Source organism: Tamandua tetradactyla, chromosome 18 (assembly GCF_023851605.1).
Source record: "Tamandua tetradactyla isolate mTamTet1 chromosome 18, mTamTet1.pri, whole genome shotgun sequence".
Taxonomy (NCBI): domain Eukaryota; kingdom Metazoa; phylum Chordata; class Mammalia; order Pilosa; family Myrmecophagidae; genus Tamandua; species Tamandua tetradactyla.
Window position 1 is genome coordinate 12,325,149 of NC_135344.1, and position 22,255 is coordinate 12,347,403.

The 22,255-nt window shown below is 41.2% G+C and overlaps 1 protein-coding gene and 1 long non-coding RNA gene across 4 annotated transcripts in view; one reads left to right on the top strand and one right to left on the bottom strand.

The window, feature by feature from the left end:
* The window catches only part of CD226 (CD226 molecule), a 106,718-nt gene that overhangs the window by 65,748 nt on the left and 18,715 nt on the right, over positions 1 to 22,255 (top strand). For all 3 annotated transcript variants that reach the window (XM_077135255.1, XM_077135257.1, XM_077135256.1), the window contains exon 4: positions 9,353 to 9,700. In XM_077135255.1, the coding sequence (XP_076991370.1) occupies positions 9,353 to 9,700 (348 nt within the window). The remainder of the gene's footprint in view (positions 1 to 9,352; positions 9,701 to 22,255) is intronic.
* On the bottom strand, positions 9,805 to 19,898 carry LOC143661963 (uncharacterized). Its single transcript, XR_013165042.1, has 3 exons — positions 19,678 to 19,898; positions 16,490 to 16,554; positions 9,805 to 9,930 (listed from the first exon to the last, which is right to left on the bottom strand). It is a non-coding gene; the product is annotated as an uncharacterized LOC143661963 (long non-coding RNA).

The window sequence follows — 22,255 nt, forward strand, 5'->3', positions numbered from 1 at the left end:
TTGTCCAGTAGAGACAAGAACTTTGAAACTCTAATATATATATTTTTTAACCGTTTTAAAAAATTGTAGGTTTAAAGAACAATCATACAGAAAGTTACAGTGTTCTCATATACCACCCCATTATTAACACCTTACGTTAGTGTGGTATGTTTGTCACAGTTTGTGAAAGGACATTTTTATAATTGTATTATTAACTGTAGTCTGTTGTTTACAACAGTGTTCTCTGTGTTACACAGTCCTATTTTTTGTTAATTTTTAGCTCTAGTTATGTGGTCTAAAATTTCCCCTTTTATCCACATTCACATATATAATTCAGTGCTGTTAATTACGTTCACAGGGTTGTGCTACCACTGTCATCCATTGTCAAAACTTTATGATCAATCAAAATAGAAAGTCCATACAGTTTAAGAATTAACTCTCCATTTTCTACCCCGACCCCAGCTCCTGCTAACCTGTGTTCTAGATTCTGACTCTATGAATGAACTTTGTAAAGCAGAGATGGGACATAATTAGATGTGCATTTTAGCTGCATACTTTTGGATGCAGTATGGATTAGTTGGGAGGGAAAGGTAGAATTAGAGACTATTTAACTGACTATTTTATAGTCCTATTAAAAAGCGTAGGGAACTTTCAAGTAACTAAATCTCACAGAATTAACCTTTTCCTCTTTCATTCTGTGTGGTCTAAAAGTCATTCTTTCTGCTGTGTAGATTTCTCTGAACTCATCTTCAATTCCTCATGGGTATAATAAAGGAATCAGCAAGTATGTATCCGTCACCAAATGTGTGCAGAATATTAGGCAAAGTATGTCTGGAAATTAAAACAAGTACAATTCATGGTAGAATTACGTGAAAAATTTTGGGGACAAAGTGGAGTAGCAAACAGCAAACATATATTTTCAAAATTGCTTTTGCTTCCAAGGTGCTCTGTGTAACTGAGGAAAGCAAGACATATGCACACACACAAAAAAACAAACAGAGCAATATCAGCTTTGCAAGTACAGTATTTTTGTTATTCTTAATCATATGAAAGTGTGAAAGAAGGTAAGAGCTGTAGGACTTAGTGGCTGAGAGATTCCTGTGAGAGAAGTAAGACTCGAGCCGGACGTTGAAGGAAGATTAGAATCAAACTGAGAGAGAGAAAAAGTGTCTTTACTTAGCTCAAGCCAAGTTGCCAGAGAAGAAGTTTGCGGGTCTCTGGTTGGCTCCAGCAGGCATCCCTGGCACTGAGTGCAAGTTTAAATTCTAGATCCCACATAAAATGTGGTGAACCTTTAAAACTGTGTCTGCTGTGTTCTGCATTCTCTAGAAAAGGTCCTTGAGAGAAGGATAAATGTGAAAGGGCTGTATCATGGGGCGTCCCAAGGAGAATCCACTGGGGGAGTGGGGTGATGGGTTTGGAAAGGAAAGAAGGCTGGGCCAGGGTCGGAGATCCAGCCATGTCCTCTGCTGGTCAACTTTGGCTCACTCTGGCCTGGAGCACTGAGGTTGCCCTGATCGGGGGCAAAGCTGCCTGCCCTATCGGTCACTGGGGGAAGACTCCCCCTGACTGTGTAGATCCCCTGGCATCTCGACCTTGGAGTGGAGGCCAAGCAAGTCCCAGAGTCCAGGACAGTGCTCCAGGAGCTGGTGTGCAGGAACTGGCAAAAAGCTCCCCGAGACTGTACGGGGGTGCTGGAAGCCCTGCTCAGTGTCACGGCAAGGAAGACACTTTCCTGGCTGCTAGGGGTTCCAGCGTTTCAGGGCTGTTTGGAACAGATTGCTTAGTGAGCCCAAGGGGAGGAGCTGATCTTTCAATTCCCCCATTCATCATGAGCCTTTGTCTCTCCCAGAGGACAGGGATAAATGAAAGTCTAAGCGCCTTCCCCCCTCTCCCAAAAATCCTCACCTTTCTTAACCGAGACCAGTACAGCATACAATATTTTAGTCCATACAATTGGGCTTGTACTCATCTGATCAGGGGAGAACTGCCAGAGAGAATGTTTAATTTGCTTTTCTTTAAATGCTCTCTGACTGGGACTTTTGTTGTGCTGAGCAAGACTGGATGGCTGCTTGCTCCCCTTTCCTTATATTAAATGCCTTCTATTTCATGGGTCATGTCTTTTGTCTGCAGAATTTTGCAGAAATTGTTTCCAATTTTCCAGAGTAATTTGAACTGGATAGGAGTCATGTTGTTAAAAATTGTGAACTCCAAGTTTCTGAGCATTGTGTTTAAAACTTGGTTTTTATTGACCATCTCCTTTCTATGGCAGTGCAAGTCTGTATGTGCACATGTATATGCAAATCTAATATGTATATAATACATTGTGGGGATGGTCATGTCATCTGTTTTTTCCCCCATTTTTAACAATCAATTGCTTCTTAATCATTTTTCATGTTAATCATCAGAAAACCCACTTATTTGTTTTCCATGAAACCAACAGAAATAGAAAATAAATGTAATGAAGTAGGTATTAAAATAAATAAATAGTTACATAGGCAGAAAACATGGGAAGAGGAGGGAAACCAGATATGGAGCAGATGCTCTACATGCACAAAGCTTGGTCCATCAGTTGTCTAGAGTTTGGTCTTCTGTGCAGATTTTCTTCAGGCAAATAACTTTGCAATTGGTCACAGAACCCAGGTCTGCCCAGGATCAACCAACAGCAAGGTCTACTGACCAACCAAACTCGCAGCCTTCTCTCTCAGGGTGCCTATGGCTGGCAGGGAGCTATGGGTGACTTCCAGAGGCTCTGTCCACCCTCTGTGGCATACAGGGGTGCTGAGGTTTAAGCTCCTAACCCTTTGTTCTTCTGGAAACTTACCATCTGTCTTGAGGTTTCCTGCTTCTGTGCCTCTCCTTCAACCCAGAAACTGTGCTCTACTTGTGTTTATGCCAACATTCATCTCTGTTGAATGGATGAAAGAAGGAATTGTGAAGGAGGTAAAACTTCATCCCCTCCTGTTCGTAATTCCTGTCCTGCTTGAATCTCTCACCTGCCCAGCGTTTGTAGGCACTTTGCTCTAGATCTAACTCCTGCCCCTTTCCCATGGGATGCCTCTGTTTCTCCTTGGTCAGCAGCCTGGGCGAACCTGATTCCTTTCCTTTCCACTTGGAAAACAATCTAAGGGGCAATTTCACCCGAATGTGTTGATGCTTCCCAGTTGTTAAAGTTGTTATGTGTATGTTAACAAGGAAACTTAAAGAAATTGATCTCTAATTAGAGGATTTAAGGTATTGGAAAATAAGATGATATTTAGAAATGGCAGCTTCTTGGAGCCTATTCTGCTTTGGCAAAATCCTGCTCGCGTGCGAGGCAGAAAGGAAGACTGCTCCCTACTCCGGGAAGGTGATGGCAGCCTTGGGTTTAGGTGTGACATGAGCTTCCCCGGTGCCTTATCTCTGGGTTTTGTGAGAATTAAATGGGTTGGCACTTGGAATGCACCCAGTTGATACTGACACATAGGAAGAGTTCAGTCAAAGTTTATTTGCTTTTAAAATAGACTGAAAATATTCTTCTTCAGAGTATAAAGGTCCCAGTTCACTAGGGCTGCCGTGATAAATCACCACAAACTCAACAGCTTAAATCAAAAGAATTTCATTGTCTCCTAGTTGTGGAGGCTGAAAGTTCAAGACCAAGGTGTTGGCAAGGCCGTGCTTGCTCTAAAGGCTCTTGGTGCTGGCAGTCACATCTCTGCTGCTGCCACCAGTGTCTTCTCGGGTCATCTGTCTATGTGCAAATTTCCTCTCCTTTTAAAGACCCCAGTCATATTGGATTAGGGTCCACCCTACCCTAATTTGGCCTCATCTTAACTAATAACACCTTTAAAGCTCTAATTTCCAAATAAGACCACATTCATGAGACCAGGGGGTTATCTTTTTGGGGTCACAGTTCAATCCCCAGCAATTAAATGAAAGGCTTAATACAGTCTATACTGCTGATGTGTGAACAGAGTCTTTCTTTAGTAGAGGATGATTAGAAACTGTTAGTCTTTCGGTTCTTTTTTTCTGTAAAAACCTGCCGTGCAGAAGTCTACATTAAATTCCCACGTCTGGGAGGTCAGTTGCTAACATTTTACTTGGAAGCAAGCCAAGGTTCATGGCTGCATTGTGAACTTTCGGTATTACAGGATCTCAGAAATTTCCTACTTATAATTCTTACATTTTGTTAGTCTTTTGTCTTCCCACTTGGAAGAACATGGAATTGCTCAAATGTTAGACCCTTTTATATGCTTCAGCAAACCTTATGGTAGTAACAAATAAAGAGCCTCGTTCTCATTGTATGATTATGGAGAGATTGAAACTTATTTTAGCAATTAGAACCCATGAACAAAGGTGACAATGTGAGAATCCATGGCTGCCGCTCTAGTGGACATTCTCCAGCTATGGGCAGCCCAAAGCCTTCCCAGGGAGGGGGCAGTGATGGGTGCCGGCCCAGCAGTTGTCTTGTGTGTGCTGACTGCTGAGCTTTGAGTCACAGGTGGCGAAGAGCTATCCAAGCCCGACTTGCAAGTTTTTGCTCTTTGTTCTCAAACGGGGGCATCATATTTTGGACATAGTGTAAACCTTCTCTTAACATTCATTTTTTTTGACTCTCTGCTTTGCCATCCGGAACATACTCTCCAGATTCTAGTTTCTTCTTGTTCTTCTCCTTCCCTCTCGTCTTCTTCCCCTTCCTTCTTCCTCCTTCCCTTCCTCCCTCCCTTCCTCCCTCCCTCCCCTCCTCCTTCCCTCCCTCCTCCCTCCCTCCCTCCCCTCCTCCTTCCCTCCCTCCTCCCTCCCTTCCTCCCTCCCTCCCCTCCTCCCTCCCTCCCCTCCTCCTTCCCTCCCTCCTCCCTCCCTTCCTCCCTCCCTTCCTCCCTCCCTCCCCTCCTCCCTCCCTCCCTCCTCCCTCCTTCCCTCCCCTCCTCCCTCCCTTCCTCCCTCCCTCTCCTCCTCCTTCCCTCCCTCCTCCCTCCCTCCCTCCCCTCCCTCCCTCCCTCCCCCCCCCCTTCCTTCCTTCCTTTTCCTTGGCCTGCCTTCACGATGGCTTTGGACTCTTTAGTTGCTTGTCACTGGGGATTAGTGTGACTGTCTCTTCTGTTTGATTATTTTTGAGAACTTTATCTCAGGGTAGTTTAGAAAACTTTCTTAGTTATCCTGCTGTCCCCATTTTATGTTGAATTTATATGGAACACTGTTGAGAGTTTTTTTGGAAACTGTTCCCAGCTGAGTGTGAGCGTGGTCTCGGTGCGGTTGGCAGTGGGAGAAGCTAGACTAGTATCACTTCTAATCAGCTGGGGTCAGCACAGTGCTCCTGCAGACGGCTTATCGTAGTTCTGGCTGTTTAATTTTTACTCTGTTTTAAGTATCCTAAGAACAAGTTATTGTTTTGTGCTTTAGAAACCCTGGGGAGAGGTCTGACTGAGCAGAAAATACGGATTTGGACATTAACTGCACAGAAGAGATGTTTGAAAATTGGGAGTAGATGGGATTACCCAGTGCTGGAATGGAGAGAAAAGTGATGGAGTTCTGAGAACAGCATTTTAAAAGGACCAGCAGATAAAGAGGAACCCTGAGGGGGTTGGGGGTCCGGAAGGAAAGAGGAGACTGAGGTCAGAGCAGTGTTTCAGGAGTCAATGGGTAGAGAGTTTCCAGGAGAACTGGGGATCCAGAGTTGAATGTCAAGACATATGGACACAGCCATTGGGCTTTTCATGAGAAGGTCACTCGTGACTTTGCGACTTCAGGAGAATGGTGGTGAGGGAGGGCTGTGGGCTGGAAACATGCGTGAGAAACTAGGAAGCAGAGTCAGGTGGAGCATTCTTCTCCCTGGACTTCAAATGGAGATGGAAGAGGCGAGGAGAGATTGCGTGGCACCACAGGGTAGGAGGCTGTTTTCCGGGGTGGTAGAGAGAGCCTGTTCAGAGCTGAGGGAAAAGAGCCCACTCAGAAGCAGAGGTTGAAGAAACAGGAGGGCATTCAGAGGCCGTGTTCTGCAATGAAGAAAGCACGGGCTTTAAAATCAAATGAATTTGTTTGATTTCTGATTGTGCTATTTACCGCGTACAGCCAGCCCCTTGAGGGAAGTTACTTAAATTTTGTTTTTAATCCATGGAACAAGCATATTAACAATGCCTATGTGATTATACTCACGTTATGATCCGGGGAATAGAGAATTTCATATAGCAGGTGCTTCAGTTATGTAGATCTTCAAAATGTATTGTACAAGCTGATATTTTAAACCTTTCATTGTGAAAGTTTCAAATGTATACAAAATTAGAAAGAACTGTATAATGAAGTCCCATGTGCCCAGTATGCATCATTACCAGTGAACAATGGACCCAGTTTGCCTCATTGTTTTAACGCAAATCCCAGATGTTGTGTCACCGCATCTGTAAATATACAGCCAGCATCTCTAATGACACAGGATCTGCTTTTCGACATACACGCAATACCGTCACCACACCATCAGAAAGTCAACAATAACTCCTTAAAATTTGTTGCATGTCAAGTTCACATTTACCCAGTTGTTTTAAGAATGTTCTTTTTCCCAAGTACCACATTTTGTAATTGTTGTTTATGTGTTAAGTCTCTTTTGTCCTAAGTTTATTTCCCCTCCATTCCGAGTCTCCACCCCTCCTTCACATTTTCTGCTTGTCATTTTGAGTTTCCCCTAGCCTGGATCTGCTGATTGCTTTCCTCTAGTGTCATTTACATGTTCCTGTGCTCCTTGTAGTTCTGTAAATTGTCAGATTTAGAGGCTTGATCAGAGTCAAGGTTGATTATTTTGGCAAGGCTACTACATCCCAGGTGACATGTGGAGACATGACTGTCTTTTTTTTTTGCAATTTGTAGGCATTGATGATTATTACCTAGAATGATAATTCATTTATTCATTAAAAATACAATTTAAAACAACTTTCTTTATAGTAGCAGTATCGCAGAGGCAAATGCTCCCCCAAATCCATGGAAAAACTTTGCACACTTGACTGCAAAATGAAACTGCCAATTAAATTTTTATTTAAAAGGGCAGACCACGGTGGCTCAGCAGGCAGAGTTCTCACCTGCCATGCCAGAGACCCGGGTTTGATTCCTGGTGCCTGCCCATGCAAAAAAAAAAAAAAAAGATTATTAAAAAAAATTAAGGTGCACCTCTGTGAGGTCAAAAAAAAAATGCTTGGTGGTACCCCAGAAGTAAGTAGTCCTTGGAAAAGGTCATGAATCATTGGTGGTACCCCAGAAATAAATAGTCCTTAAAAAAGGTCATGAATCACTGAAATAATTTTTTAAATGATCTATTATCATGCAAGAAAAGTCAAATGCAAACAAGGAAGGAGGTCCTGCAATAAACATCATGGAAAAATAACCCCCAGTTTATCTTATCTTTAGACTAAGTATTAATACACAGTTAAATGTAAATATGAAATAAACTGTTTTTTACTAATTTTGTTCCTAATTTTAGGATTAAATTCGAATCAAACTTTTTGTCTTCTCTACCAATGGTGACGTTTTGGACTCTTTTTACTGTGGATTCACTTTCCTGCCCCATGTTGTTAGAGCACAGGGTCCCTTGACTTCCTGGGTGTGACTTTGGGGGACAGGTCATGCGTGGAGGAGCAGAACATCAGAGCATCTAAGCCTCCTCGGAGGCACGGTGAGCTCCAGGGTCCTCGCCTGGCTCCAGGGTCCTCGCCCAACTCCAGGGTCCTCGCCCTGCCCTGGTTGTCACCTGGCACCAATTGGTGACTATTGGGAATTGTGTTGTCAGCAAAGGCTCACTGGGGGTTCCTCTGTGCCTGGGAACAGCCTGCCTCCCGGGTGGACCCTGTCCTTTCCGTTTTAGCCTAGATCTGCTGCACACGGTCCTGTGTCTGGTCCTAGATGGGGGGACAGCGCATACCTCTGCACACCTTACTCCCCCGAGCAGGGTCCCCACGCATGCCCCCACATCTTTGGGGGCATTTCCCCCATTGATTCATGGATGTGGCTTTGTGAGAATGCACACGCTCCTAGGAGAAGCTACCACTTCGTACCCTACTGGGCAAGTGCGTGGGGCTCTTGCTGGGAACAGGCCTTGGCTAGACAGGCAGGTCTCTTTCCAACATTTTGACACGTGGAACCCTTTGCTGAAGAGAAGTTAGTTTTTGGAGGGTCAAAACTAACCTAAGTTAATAAAGATTGCAAATCTTATTCTGGTGTAGACTTACTTTCTCTCTTCCAAGTGTAGGATCTTTTTTTTTTTTTTTTTTTTTTTTTTTTACTTTTTTTGTTTGCAAGCAAAGAAAGTGGCTCCTGGGCCAGGCCTGAACAAAACTGTGACATAGGTGAAGTTTTCCTTCCACTGACGTCTTTCCCTTTTCCCAGTGCCTGTTGGCAGCAGAAACACTGTCAGGTGAAAGAAAATACTAATAGTTAATGAATACCTTCACGTGATAGCACTCGGGGCTACTTTAATTTTGAGAAATAATTCCTGAACTTTATTCTGTAGATTAGGTACTCAGACTTTTTGGTCTCAGGGCCCCTTTCAGTCTTTAAAGATCACCAAGGACCCCCTAAGAGCTTTTATTTAGGTGGGCTATAGCTGTCAATATTTACTGTATTAGAAATTAAAATTGAGCAAAATTAAAAACACAAGAATTTACACGCACATATCCCATCAGCTTTCAGAGCCTCTGGGAAATATCTCTGGTACACTAGTGAGAAAATGAGAGTAGAAAAGGTAATTTACATCTTAATATTACTATGAATTAGTTTTTACTTTGCAAATCCCCTGAAAGGAACATAGGCACCCCCTTGGGACATCAGACACGCTGTAAGAATCGCTGATTTAGATATTCAGAGATGATATGCTGAGTACTTTGGACTGGGAATCCCAGGAGAGGAGGCAGGGAGGTGGAAAGGTACTGGGGGGTGTGAGTCCCTATTCCACCTCTGCTTATGACCATCCTGTGGACATGGAAGATGAGTTTACGTATGTATTAAATGAAAATGATTTGGTGTTTTCTTTGTGGTCATTAATTTCCTGGTTGATATGATCATAATCAGGAAATGTGGTGTCGAAGTGTCAGTGCTAGAGTTGCCAGCCCTCCTGAGTAGAGAATATTTTGTTGTGAAATCTGGCTTCTTGGTATGGTCACTACCGAGAAAAACACCACTGGGGACCTTCCACTTCTTTTTCATTGCGTGGTTAACAAGTAAAACTTAAGGGGTTGTGTGTGAGCAAATGTATCCTCTGTTCTATTCAAGTAGCAGCCTCTTTTAAAATCTTTTCTTTATTTTACTAAAAATGTTCAGTAACATCAGCAGTGATTTTGGTAAGACTTTCTGGGTAGCTGCCACTTCTGCATCCAAGAATCTGGCGTCCTAAGTCATCTCATTTACTTCTTTTCAGATAGCTTTGAGATAACTGCACCATCAGATAACCATGTGGTCTCAGAAGCTGGAAAAAACGTCACACTCACCTGTCACCCTCATATGGAGGGGTTGCTGCAGCTAATTACCTGGGAAAAGGTCCAGCCCCATCAGATTGACCACTTAACACTCTGCAACTTGTCCCAGGGCAGAAGCTACCCTTCAAAATACCATAGACAAATATTGACCAACTGCAGCCAGGGACTGGCAGAGAGCGTCGTGGTCCTTCCTTACGTCACTGTCACCGATTCAGGACTCTACCGCTGCTGCTTCAAGACCAGAACCGGAGAAAATGAAACCTTTGTGATGAGACTGACCGTAAATGAAGGTGAGTAACGGATGACTTCGAGGGTTGGTAAGCGAAAAAGCCAACCATTGCGGGTTGGTTTCCATTGTAATTTTCTGTTTATTCAATTTAACCACGTGGTTCGAGATTTTTATGTCAGTGGTTGAATTTAGTTAACTTGGTGCTTGTTGAATTTTAATGTTTTTATTTCTTTATCTTACTAATCCATGAATTGAAGATTTAACAATACATTTTCTTGATCCGCCACATTCCTGAAATAAAAAAAAAAATTCAGTGAGAGTCTGAGAAAATAAATGATATGAACAACCTATATGCTTCAGGTATGAAACTCCTATTTTCCCAATTGTATGAAAAGACTTTCATGGGGTGGAATCCTGGGGTATCCCCAGCAGTGACAAGGCAGCACGTGATTAGGCTTTGCCAAGTCCGTGTTGAGCTGAATTGTGTTCAGGAGGTGTTTAGCAATTGGCTGCTGGTTTGCTGGGAAGGAGCCTGATTCCAGCAGGAGTTTTCAGACCTGAGAGCAGAAAGAGGCTGAACTGGAAGCTGAAGAAGCTAATTTTCAGGCCCTCTCCCCTGAGCAGTCCCCCTTCCAAGATGCTATACTAATTTTGTATTCATATTCCTCTTTCTGTAGAGCCTTAAATGGATCCACCCTCATGTACGAGTGGAAACAAGTGATTATTTTTCAAATTTACATCAGTGCAAATATAGAGAGATGAAGTAAGGCCCGTGTAAGGTACTGAGTATTTCAGCTGCATGGAAGGATGGCAGGCTCAGGCTTTCCCAATTCTGCCTCTGGGCAAGCTTAATCTCTGCAGAGAAACATGTCAGAGGAAATAATTTAGTTTTTGTGGTGAACAGAAATTTCATTTCACTTTATTCTCCTCTCTTCTTCCTCCTTCTTTCTTTTCTCGTTCCCTCCTTCCATCTTTCTTTCTTTCTTTCAGTTAGCTTCTGTTTAGGCTTTTGAAGTTAAGACTCCTTAGGCTGGGTGGGTCACGGTGGCTCAGCAGGTAAGAATGCTTGCCTGCCAAGCCCGAGGACCCGGGTTCGATTCCCGGTGCCTGCCCATGTTTAAAAAAAAAAAGACTCCTTAGGCTTTGGCTGCCCCTTTGTAGACTCTGCTTATATTGCCCAGACTGCCTCAGAAATGAAGAAGAAAAGGTGTTGTACAAATTCAACTTCTGTAGCTGCCGCCGCATCTTTGTATCATAGGGGCCATTTGCCATAGCTGCAGCCGCTTCTCCTGCGTGCTCACCTTGGGCCGCATCCTGCTGTCTCTGTTTCTCTTGATGACAGTGGTAGCTGTGGGTGAGGCGGGTGCTGGAGTTACAACTGGGTAAAAAGAAAGAGCTGATGGGAGATTTTGGGAGGGAAAAGTTCATGACATTCTTCATTTTGAGTGTTTACTATGTTTCTTCAGACATATTCAGAAAATATTTCCCACCTAAAAAGAACGAAGCATTTTTGTAAACTTGGCCAGGAAAAAGAAAGAGTAAAACCAGACACTGATCTCAGAAACCAAGGCAAGAGGGGGTCCCATTCAGAAAAATGTCATCAAGAATCATTTCCAAACACCTTTGAAGATCCTCTCCATTATATGCTGAAAAAGTAATTATAAACATCTTAATTCATCAGGAAAATGTAGGTAATATAATAGGTTTTAATGAAGTCTAGTTACTTAACTCTTATTAATTGATAAAAATGTCTTTCATTTGTTCATACTTGACTTTCTTGCATAAAAGTATTTCTTTTCTTTGAACATAAATTAGAAACAATGTCAAAATCTGCCTACAGAAATGAAATAGATGCAATGACCAAGGTTGTGCTTGAAACATTCATAAAAGTGGCTTCTTGCATTCTGTTGACGAGTTGAAAGAATATCAATGGGTCACTGCATCCATTAGTAAAAAGTTGTAACTGACAGAAGATGACAGACATTGACTAAATTTTGCTTCACTTCCTTTTTTCAATGATTATAAGTGCAGATTGACAATTTAAAAAAATTGGTGGAAAACAAAATCTATCATTTGCATTCTTTCTGGCACAGTTTGATTATTTCAAGTCTTGAAGTTGTTTGGTCAAAATCAACATAGAGATTAAACTGAGTAATGGGTATAGGATGTGGAACCGGTTTAAATTTATTTCAACAATCAAGGGAAAGATGATTGTGACTCAAATTTTATGAATTGCCTTGCTTCCTTCTTATCTCCCAACAATTTCTTTTATAGGACATAGTACTGAGTGCAAAAGAGAGATTTTTTTAGGACTCCTACATTCTATGTACACCCACACACCATTTGGGGGCTCTTGCCCTGACTTTTGTTGGCCTAAATTTGACTTTAAAGTGCTGACTAGTCAGATGTCACCCATGAGACAATGCATGTTCTGAATAGAGGGAGAAAGTGGCAGAAGCATGAATTGGACCCAAATTTACTATGGACTTCTTTGCAGACTGAAAAGCAACGTTTCTACTCTTTACTCTCATGCATATGGGAAATCACTTAAAACAGCTCCAGCCTGACTTTTTCTGAATTTGAAACTTGTCTAGACCACAGGGACAGGAACAGAGGAAAATGTATATTGGCAGTGAGCAAAATTATTTTTGGCTTTCAGAATGCTCTGGATTTTCTTAAGCCATGACAGAGTATTTGGAATTGACAGAATAATTTGTGAAGTCTTTTAATGTTTACTAATTGATGTTCAGATGACTATTGTTTAAGCTGATTTTATTGATTCTAAAGAGAACAAGGATGCAAGAAATCAAACCAGTTCTTGTAGAAAGTTTCAGGTTTCTGGAGGAGACGAGTTCTACACAGGTTTGCCTCTGATGAGAATTTGAGTTACTCATTTCTTTCTGTCATTTTCTTCCATCAACATGTCCTTTCAGTTTAGCTTCTAAGTTGCAAGTGAGAGACTGATGATCAGATGGGTGGAAAGAGGATAAAACAGATTATGGGGAGTAACACAAATAAAATATGCAGGACCGATCAAGGAAATTCATGTGGCTGACTGTAAACAATGACTAGGTTAGTACAAAAAGTCTAAGCTACGGTTTAATAGATAAAGAGGTGGGTTCAGTTAAAGGGTAACTTAGTAAAATTCTGGATTTCATATAATTAAAAGCCCCTCTCAGTGTTCTGAGTCCGGCTAGCTGCCGGAATGCAATATACCAGAAATGGAATGGCTTTTAAAAAGGGGAATTTAATAAGTTGCTAGTTTACAGTTCTAAGGCTGAGAAAATGTCCCAATTAAAATAAGTCTATAGAAATATCCGATCTAAGGCATCCAGGGAAAGATACCTTGGTTCAAGAAGGTCAATAAAGTTCAGGGTTTCTCTCTCAAGTGAAGGGCACATGGCGAACATAGTCAGAATTTCTCTCTCATCTGGAAGGGCACATGGCGAACACAGCATCATCTGCCAGCTTCTTCTCCTGGTTTCCTGTTTCATGAAGCTCTCCAGGAGGCATTTCCTCTCTTCATCTCCAAAAGTCGCTGGCGGATGGACTCTGCTTCTCATGGCTATGTTGTTCTGCTCTGCTCTCTCTGAATCTCTTATTCTCCAAAATGTTTCCTCTTTCATAGGACTCCAGAAATTTAGCAAGACCCACCCAAATGGGTGGAGACATGTCGTCACCTAATCCAGCTTAATAATCACTCTTGATTAAATCACATCTCCAGGGAGATTGTCTAATTACAGATTCAAACATACAGTATTGAATAGGGATTATTCTGCCATTATGAAATGGGATTTTGATTAAAACATAGCTTTTCTAGGGTCCAAACATCCCTTCAAACCAGCACACCCAGTTTTCAAACAAAGGTGGCAAAATTGCATTCAAGAAGATTAAATTGAATAGTTGAGTGGAGAATTAAAAAAAAAGAGAGAGAAATTTGAGCTGAAGAAATTAGTTAAGGGTCCATTGCCGTCAACCATGCTTGAAAGATTGAGCTCCCAAACGAGGCTCCAACTAGCACCTGCCGGGCCTTTGACTCACAAAGAGGAGCCCACTCTAGATAGATAAATTATAAACGGCACCTCAACCAGGCAGACCGTCAGGAAAAGGTTCCCCTTCCTCTGGGCTAATGCAAAGCCAAGCTGGCCTGAAGGACTTGGTGATGGGCCATAGGCCCCCTTTCCCCCCACCCACCTTGCCCAGGGACAACGGTGCTTAGAGATGTCACTATAATATAACTGTTCGCTGCGCTTTTCACTGCTTTGACACAATTGCTCATACTTTCCTACTTCCTTCTTTTCTAAACCAAACTACTCTTCATCACATTTATTTCATTTCCTTCAGTTTTGTTCAGGTCCTTCCACCTCTTGTTTTTTTTCCATGGCAGCCCTGTTTCCCTTTTATTGAACCATTAAGCATCTTGAATTTTTCAGACTTGTGTAACTTGGAAATTGCTCCTTTTGAGTGACTTAATAACATCACCTATTTGCAATGGTCCAGACCCTTATTCTCTTAAAAAGTATTTGTGATTAGGGATTATGGCATCTTCATTTAGAGTTGTTAAAATATCTTTCCAGTATGTGCTCACTAAATGTTCTTGACTGATTCTATGTTAACACTTCTCTTGATTCTAGTGGGAACTGTGTCCAATTTATTATCAAGTTCTCTAGTTAGATTAGTTATAGATTTCCTTCTTCAAAATTTAACATTTGAAGTTTAGTGACTGCTGATTAAAGAAAATCAGAACTTGCAGAAGGATAATCACAGTGCCTGGGGAGAAATCTTCATGACTTTTTTTTTTCCCAGAAATAAATCAAAAGAAAGATCTGTTTCTGTTTTTCAACTCTTATGTTTTTATTTTGCAATTTTTATATGTGGTACCTAGTTCCTAACTATCAGACCTGTAGGATGTGGTTTGTAAGTTAAGATTGCTAAAGTATTCAGTAGGAAATTGTGGGACCACAGCTCTAAGAATCTTTTATATGTTTCCTCTGTGAGGTAGGAGCTGCCAAAGCAGTAGGAGAGGTGACTAGAACACTACAGGTTATAAATTTTGTCTGTAGATGACTTGGAGGAGATTAATGATTTTGAGACTCTATGCTCCAGAGTTTGACTATAAGGATATTGGGGAAGAGAAAGAAACCTCATTTATATGCCCCACCTTTAGTTTCTGCAAAAATACAACCAGTTGTATAATCATGTCATCCTAAATCAAAGGCATTTTGTCTCATCTTTTCAATATACATATCTTGTTTCTTTTTCATATCTTATTACATTGGCTAAAAATTTCCAGGGATAGGATATGGTATACCAACTGGGCCGGTTTGAAGCTATTATGTACCTCTGCAAAGCTATGTGCTTTAATCCTCATTCAGTATTGTTGGGTGGGACATTCCTGATCGTTTCCATAGAGGTGTGACCCATCCAATTGTGACTGGTAACTTTTGATTAGGTGGTTTCCATGGAGATGCAGCTCCACACATTCAAGGTTAGGTTTGCTTCCTGGAATCCTTTAAGAGGGAATCATTTTGGAAAAAGCTTTAAAGCAACCAGAATCAACAGAGTCAATACAGCCAGAGACCTTTGAAGACGAAGAAGGAAAACACTCTGGGGGAGCTGCATGAAACAAGAAGCTAGCAGTCAGTGCCACGTATCTTCCCGGATGAGGGAGAAACCTCGAATTTCATTGGGCTTTCTTGAGTGAAGGTGACCTCTTGTTGGTGCCTTAATTTGGACATTTTCACAGCCTTGGAACTGTGAACTTGCAACTTAATAAATTCCCTTTTTTAAACGCAAACAAAAAAAAAATGCAACCACATTGCTCCCCACTGATTTGGATTCCAGAACAGCTTCAGGTTACAGACAAGAAAAGTTGTGTTTCTTTCAGGATTCTTTTAACCCATAACCTCTGTCCCACTCCTATGAATAGATGTAAAGTTTGTAGACACGGGGATTGTCTGAGCACCAATGCACAGCCTGCCAGAGGTCCACTTCCATGGCAAAGCCTTTTACTCTCTTTCTCTACATAGAAAATAAAGTGACCATGACAGTTAATTTGTGTGATAGAACCACATGACCAGAATCCTGGAACATGGATGTGGTATCACTGCTTATGAGTTAAAATAGCCTTGACTGAAATGGATCAACTACAGTTTTCAGCCCAATTTCGTTATGCTTTTAAAATTCTGGGTGATAACTGGGTATCCAGATGAAACATGCTGTTTCCCACATTACAAGTGAATTGATTACTCAATCATGGCTTATTATGTCATTCATCCTTATTTTTCAGTTGCTTCCCTCTGTCCAAATTAGTTCTTTTAAGAGACATTGCATTAAAAAAATTGCTACCAGCCAGTTAATTTGCTTTGTAAGCCCTACATATTGATTTATTATTTTTTTCCCTAATGTATATAAAATCATAAAACGTTTACCTTATTTTTTATATATACCGATTTGTATATATGATTTAGCACACTGAATGGTGATAGTGACAGGTTAATATCAGAGAGAAAGAGATGCTTACAGGTCACACAGTAATTTGATCTGATGACACTATTTTATAAAGAATGTTACTGAGTGCATGTTATTGCTCATGCTTTTAAAGCAAATTCTAATTGAATATCATTTTATAAGCAATGCAGATTGAAAATTTTAGAAACCAGTTGGATCCTAGGAATTGCTATCCTTTAAATTTGCTATTACCCTTGGCCTGAATTCAAACTCTTTTCCCCGAGTTCTCTTCTCCCTAGGAATTTAGACCATAGGTAGCAATTTAAATTTACACAAATATTACTGATTTTTGTCCCCTCTTAAAATCCATGCACATATTTATTGCTTCTTTTCTGAATACCTGCTTGATGACTCCAACTGCAAAATGGCCATTTATTCTTTGTTCTCATGCTGGGATTTTTCATCCTAAAACATATGGAAACAAGTTTGTGGTTGTATCTGAGTCTTATCAGGAGATGAACATGTATGATCATATGAAGTGCACCCCAAAGGCAAGTAGAAAAAGACTTAAATTTTTTTTAAATGAATCCTTTATATAAGATTTTAATTACATAAGAATTGAATCAATTATATATATAAATTAATGGCATTTAGTTCTTATTTTTTGTACACTGTATGCTGGGAGTCACGTTTCATTCTTTTTCCATGTGAATATCCCCCTATTGCAGCACCATTTGCTGAATTTTTTTTTTATTTGTTTGTTTGTTTTTTTGGGAAGTGCATGGGCTGGGAATTGAACCTGGGTCTCCCGCAAGGCAGGCGAGAATTCTACCACTGAACTACCCCGGTACCCCCAGTGGCATTTAATTCTTAATGATGATTCTAGCATTCCATATTAAAATTCAAGTAATCATAAAACTATTTCCAACTTGAGGTATTTAAAACATGTACTCCCTTGATATTTAAAACTATGTTTTTTGAGGAATATCCACACATATACAGTTCAACCATATTATGCAATATGGTTATACAATATTATACAATCAGTGGCCCACAATATCATCACTTAGTTCTGTATTCTTCACCCTGTCATATTTAGAACATTTGCCTCACTCCAGAGAAAGAAATATTAAGAAACAAAAAGAACTCATTCATCCCATACCCCTTACCCCTTCCTTTCATTGACCCAGGGTATTTCAATCAACCCAATTTTTACCCTTTATTTTCCTCTACTTTTATTTACTTATTAATTATTATTATTTTCCTGCATAGGCAGTCACTGAGAATTGAATCTGGGTCTCTGGCAGAACAGGCGAGAGCTCTGCCACTGAGCCACCATGGCCCACCCTTTATTTATTTATTTTTAATTCTTTTTTTTAAATTCATCTGTCCATTCCCTGGATAAAAGGAGCATCAGACACAAGGTTTTCGCAATCACACAGTCACATTACTGCCTTGATTCTTGGAAAATTTTCAAAGGAGATATAGTGTGTTTATGGAGGACTCTGTTATTGAAAGGGACGAGAAATGAAGCATAAACATAGATTTGCCATTTGCAGAGAGATATCTCTGAACTCCAAGTTATATCTTAAAGCTATTATTTACAGTCATGCGATTTAAGGATTTTTAAAAGTATTTTATCCAACAGAAAATGGGTTATTTTTTGTAGTTGTTGCAACTTTTTATAAATGAATATTTCATAGTCCTCATTGGCCATCCTAAAATTTATTTCCAGAATTCATTCAATACATTTCACTTTTGTTAGAACTCAAAAGTAGCCACGGTGTTCATAGTCTTTTATTTTTTCATATTTTTTGGGAAAGTGCAGGGTCCAGGAATCGAACCTGGGTCTCCCACATGGCAGGCGAGAATTCTACCACTGAGCTACCTTGCACCTCCCAGTGTTTATAATCTTTTAAGTAAAAGACTAATATTTTATTTGATTAGTCTACGAGAATAGTGTCATCCTTTCATCAGTATAAGGTTGAAATGCTCATGTTTTCTATTGGATTAGTGGAGAGAGAAAAATGGTTTTGACTGTGAGGAATCGGGTGTGAATGAAAACATCCTTTTCACCATAATGATGGGCACGGGCAGATGGAAGTGTGGATGTGGAGATGACAAGACTACACTCCAAAAGAGCGGTGTTTTCTGTGGCTTTTTATGAAAGGAGTTCAAGTTCATGTTGAATGAGCAAATGACCCCAAACTGGGGTCATGCAGGAGGCAAGTTTAGGAATATAGAAGAGCACAGGTTTGCAATGCAGTTTATTGTCTTGACATTAATACTTAGGGTTTCCATGTCTCACATAAAACACTGAGATTCTTCACTCTATTAATTTGTGGGTGTGGGTGTATGTGAATTTAGTTCTCTGTGAACATTTGTTTGTGAGAGCATTGTGCATGTTATTCAACAATTATTCATGCCATATGATAAACACTCAACGAATACGTGTGATTGTGTAGGCAAAATCACACACACATACAAAACACATGCCGGATCTCAAACACTTCAATCAAAACAGGTCATTTTGCTTTTAATGTTGGCTACTGACTTTTCTTTTTGACCCAGTGAATATAGGTATCAGTTTTGAAATCCAATCATGTGTTTCCGTTTTTAATCACTGGCTGTATTTTTTTAAAAGAGAAATCAGATGAATGATTATACTCTATAGTATAAAGCTGCAGAGTTAAAAATTATTAACAGAGATCTTGCTTCTTAAAACCAGAGCATTGGTTTTCATATGCTTTGTAGAGCACTTACTGAAATTTTTTTCCGTAAAATGATTTCAGTTGGATAGACTATTTACAGGCAAATATTCAGCCCAAAGCTTGCAATCCATTTCATATTCTGAAAAGACTGGTGTGGCATTTACAACACATTTATATATAGGTTTACCTAAATGCCAAGTAGTTTGAATTTTGAAGTTTTTTAAGGACCCAGTCCAGAGCTCCCCTGGAGGAAGTCTTTCAGAGAGAAGAAATGCAGACTTCAAAGCCAGTTTACCAGACGCCGGCATCAGCATCATCTGGCATGGCTGCTAAAAACTCAGACTCCTGGCTCTCAAGACTATGACTCAGGGTGAAATTTAGTGAGTTTCCAAGTGATCCTTACTTGAAATTAAGATTCAACAGAGTAAGCGGTTAGCCAAGGCAGCCCCTGTTTAATTTTGTAATTATTTATCTGAACGTCTCTCGAACAAAAATCAGGACTGAGGCATTAAGCAGCAAATACAGAGAAAAGAAATGAAGTCGATAAAAGAAGCTGCATCCTTTTGTCAGTTAGCATGTAGCTATGCTGCCCTGTAGACATTCTCCCATTCCATGCAGGCAAACTCTCTCTGCCCGGGTTGGGATACTTTTCAGTATCTGGCTTCCTGATGTAACAAAATAACAGTTGAAAATTAGGAAAAGGGGAAAGGGGTGCGAGAATGTTGAGGAAAAGGGAAGAAGCCAACAGCTCTAGAGTGAGTGAGGGGGAAGAAAGTAGTCCATTCTAAGCAGGAGCAAGAGCCAGGTGAGACAAAGGTGATTTAGGTGGGTGTGAGCCGCCCGCGTGTCACCACAGCGGGGGCGGGAGGGTCCCCACCTTCCAGTTCAGCACGAGACGTGACGCTCAGAGAGACAGCCCGGGCCGGCAGCAAGCGGGGGTGCTGCTCTCCTCTGCTCAGAAGGTGGAGAAACACGCTGCGTGGCTTCACATTACTTCCATCTAAATAATTTAAGGACTTGGTACAGAAAAGGAATAAGCTTGACTAATTTAGAAAATGCAGGTACGTAGAACATTCCACGACTTATTCCCTATATAGAAAAGGGTATTGTGTGTGCAAACTGTATTGCAAACAATGCACATCAGAATTTATATTTTCTTATGATGACGTAATGGAAATAAAATTCTAAAATGAGCTGTCACTGTTCAGAAAACACCAAGCTGTCATTTCCCTGCTGTGTCGGGGCGGGGGGGGGGGGGGCGGTCCACGAGACCACCTCGAGGACTCTGCGTCTCTGGAGGACCCGCAGTATGTCATACTCACGGATATGACTTCTTGCAGCAGAAGGATGCAGAGCTGAGTCAGCACAGGGGACAGGCGCACGGGCGAAGCCGGAGGATTGACTGAGTTCCCACCAGAAAAGCAGGCGTTCAGCACAGACCACATGCATTGAACAGTTTAGTCACAGTGAGCTCCTTTTATCTGTTGGTGGGCTCTGGGACCACCTGAACTCCATATTTCCAGCCTTGCCCTCAGGCTCAGGGCATCCTAAGGAGGGCACCCTTGGGCCCGCTAGGCGCACTCTTTTCTGAGCAAGCTGCGTGTCGTTCTCGAAATTCTGATTGATCCCATAGACACGGGGTCTCCTGTAGATAATGTGTGCTTACAAAAATCGAGTCAGTGCTCAGAAATATGTGATAAGAATAAGAACCATTGGGGTAAAAAGATGTGATGTCTAACATCGTGAAGCGAGCCTTGAAGTTTTTCTCAACAAATAAATCAAATCAAAGAGTCGCCGTCCCTGCATTGTTGCACGCTGCCTTCCATGCCCTGTCGCGCACCCCTCCCTGTGCAGGAGCCCTGTGGCCCCTGTACCATAATGCCACATAATGGCGCCGGAAAATGTAGCAAACACAGCCATCTTATATTTGTGTAGTAAAATGTACAACCTGCCTTGGCCTATTTATTTCACAACCCAGGTAAAGTTTTAAAGGGCTTAAGCCATTTGGGAAACTTTTCAACCAAGGGAGGCAAAACCATTGCAGCCAAACCTGTCCAGGGCTTAGAACCTCGCTTCCCCATTGCATTTCTTGAAAACCAAAAGAGAGTTACTCAGCTTCCTCAGTGGAAATCTCATGCTACTTCCGCTTGGGGAAAGACCAGTTGCTATTTATTCAGAAAGGATTAGAGGTTGATGTTGTGGTCCTCCAATTCTGAGAAAATCATTTATTCTCTAGGACACTTTTGCTGTAAAACAAGGAAGTGTTTCTAAGCATTTGCACAAAGAAAGCTGACCTTTGAAAAGTTGGAATAATATTTTCATATCCAAACCCACTAGACGTACATCTCAGGCTTAGAGGGAAGTTCAACCAGCTGTGGGCCTCAGCCATTATATGTTTATGAGCACTACTCCTGCCCCTGCCCAGAAAGGGGATTCTAGCCACAGGAATAAGCACCCTCAACTATACAGGACTACTTCAACGAGAAAAGAATTCGTCTGCTATTTATTTAACCCCAACTTTGAATTTTGAACATGTATATATGTATAGAAACTATAAGTACACTTTTAATAATTTATATGCTGTTTAGAATATATAAAGCACTTCTGCATGTTTTATTTAAGTCCCAGCACAATCCTTGGAGTTAATTTGGTCATCATTTTGCAGTTGCCAGAAAACCCCACAAAACCTGGGAGATGAATAATAGCCTGTCCCGGGTCTTCTAGGGAAAAGAAAGAAAAGAGGAGACCAGGGCTCGTAGCTCCTTTCCTCCATCTCTGTTCTTTTAGTAATCCGATGTCTAATTGGGATGAAGGGTGGAGATTTGTCTGCATCATAGATTGAGCCAAAAATCGGAATCGTCCTGAGAAGGCTGAGGCTCTCCACTTATACAGATCAACTCCATGTAAACGCACGCGTGGTGCATATTCCATATGCGCAAAGAATGTGTTATGATATTTCTGCTTCACTTTTGAACGAGGGAAGATGAAGAATCGCTTTCGCAGATCTCCAACATGACCTGTTAGACACGGCTGGCTGGAAGCTGAGGGTCTGTGACTTTTCTCAGCATATTTGGTCTAGATATTTAGGTTCTAAATTTCTTGGCTTCCTCACTCCCTAACCCCACCCTGAACTGTAATCATGATGAACAGTAGACACAAAGGCCTGAGATTGCCTGCCTGCCTCTCGGGGAGGCTCCGGTAGCAGTTCTGTCATGGTCTATTTTAAGGGTTCCTACCTCAGCCATAAGTATTTGTCACTCGCAGAAATAGCCTAGAGGGTCACTGGCCTGGGGTGAATTACTCATTTATATATTTCATGGCTCGCTTTAAGTTGTGTTAACTGTATTTATCATTTGTGATGGGAGGAAAATCATGGCTCCATGGTTCAAGACACTTTTGTCCTCCTGTGAATCAACATAGCATTGGAATGTAAGTGAGAAAAAAAAAACAGCAAA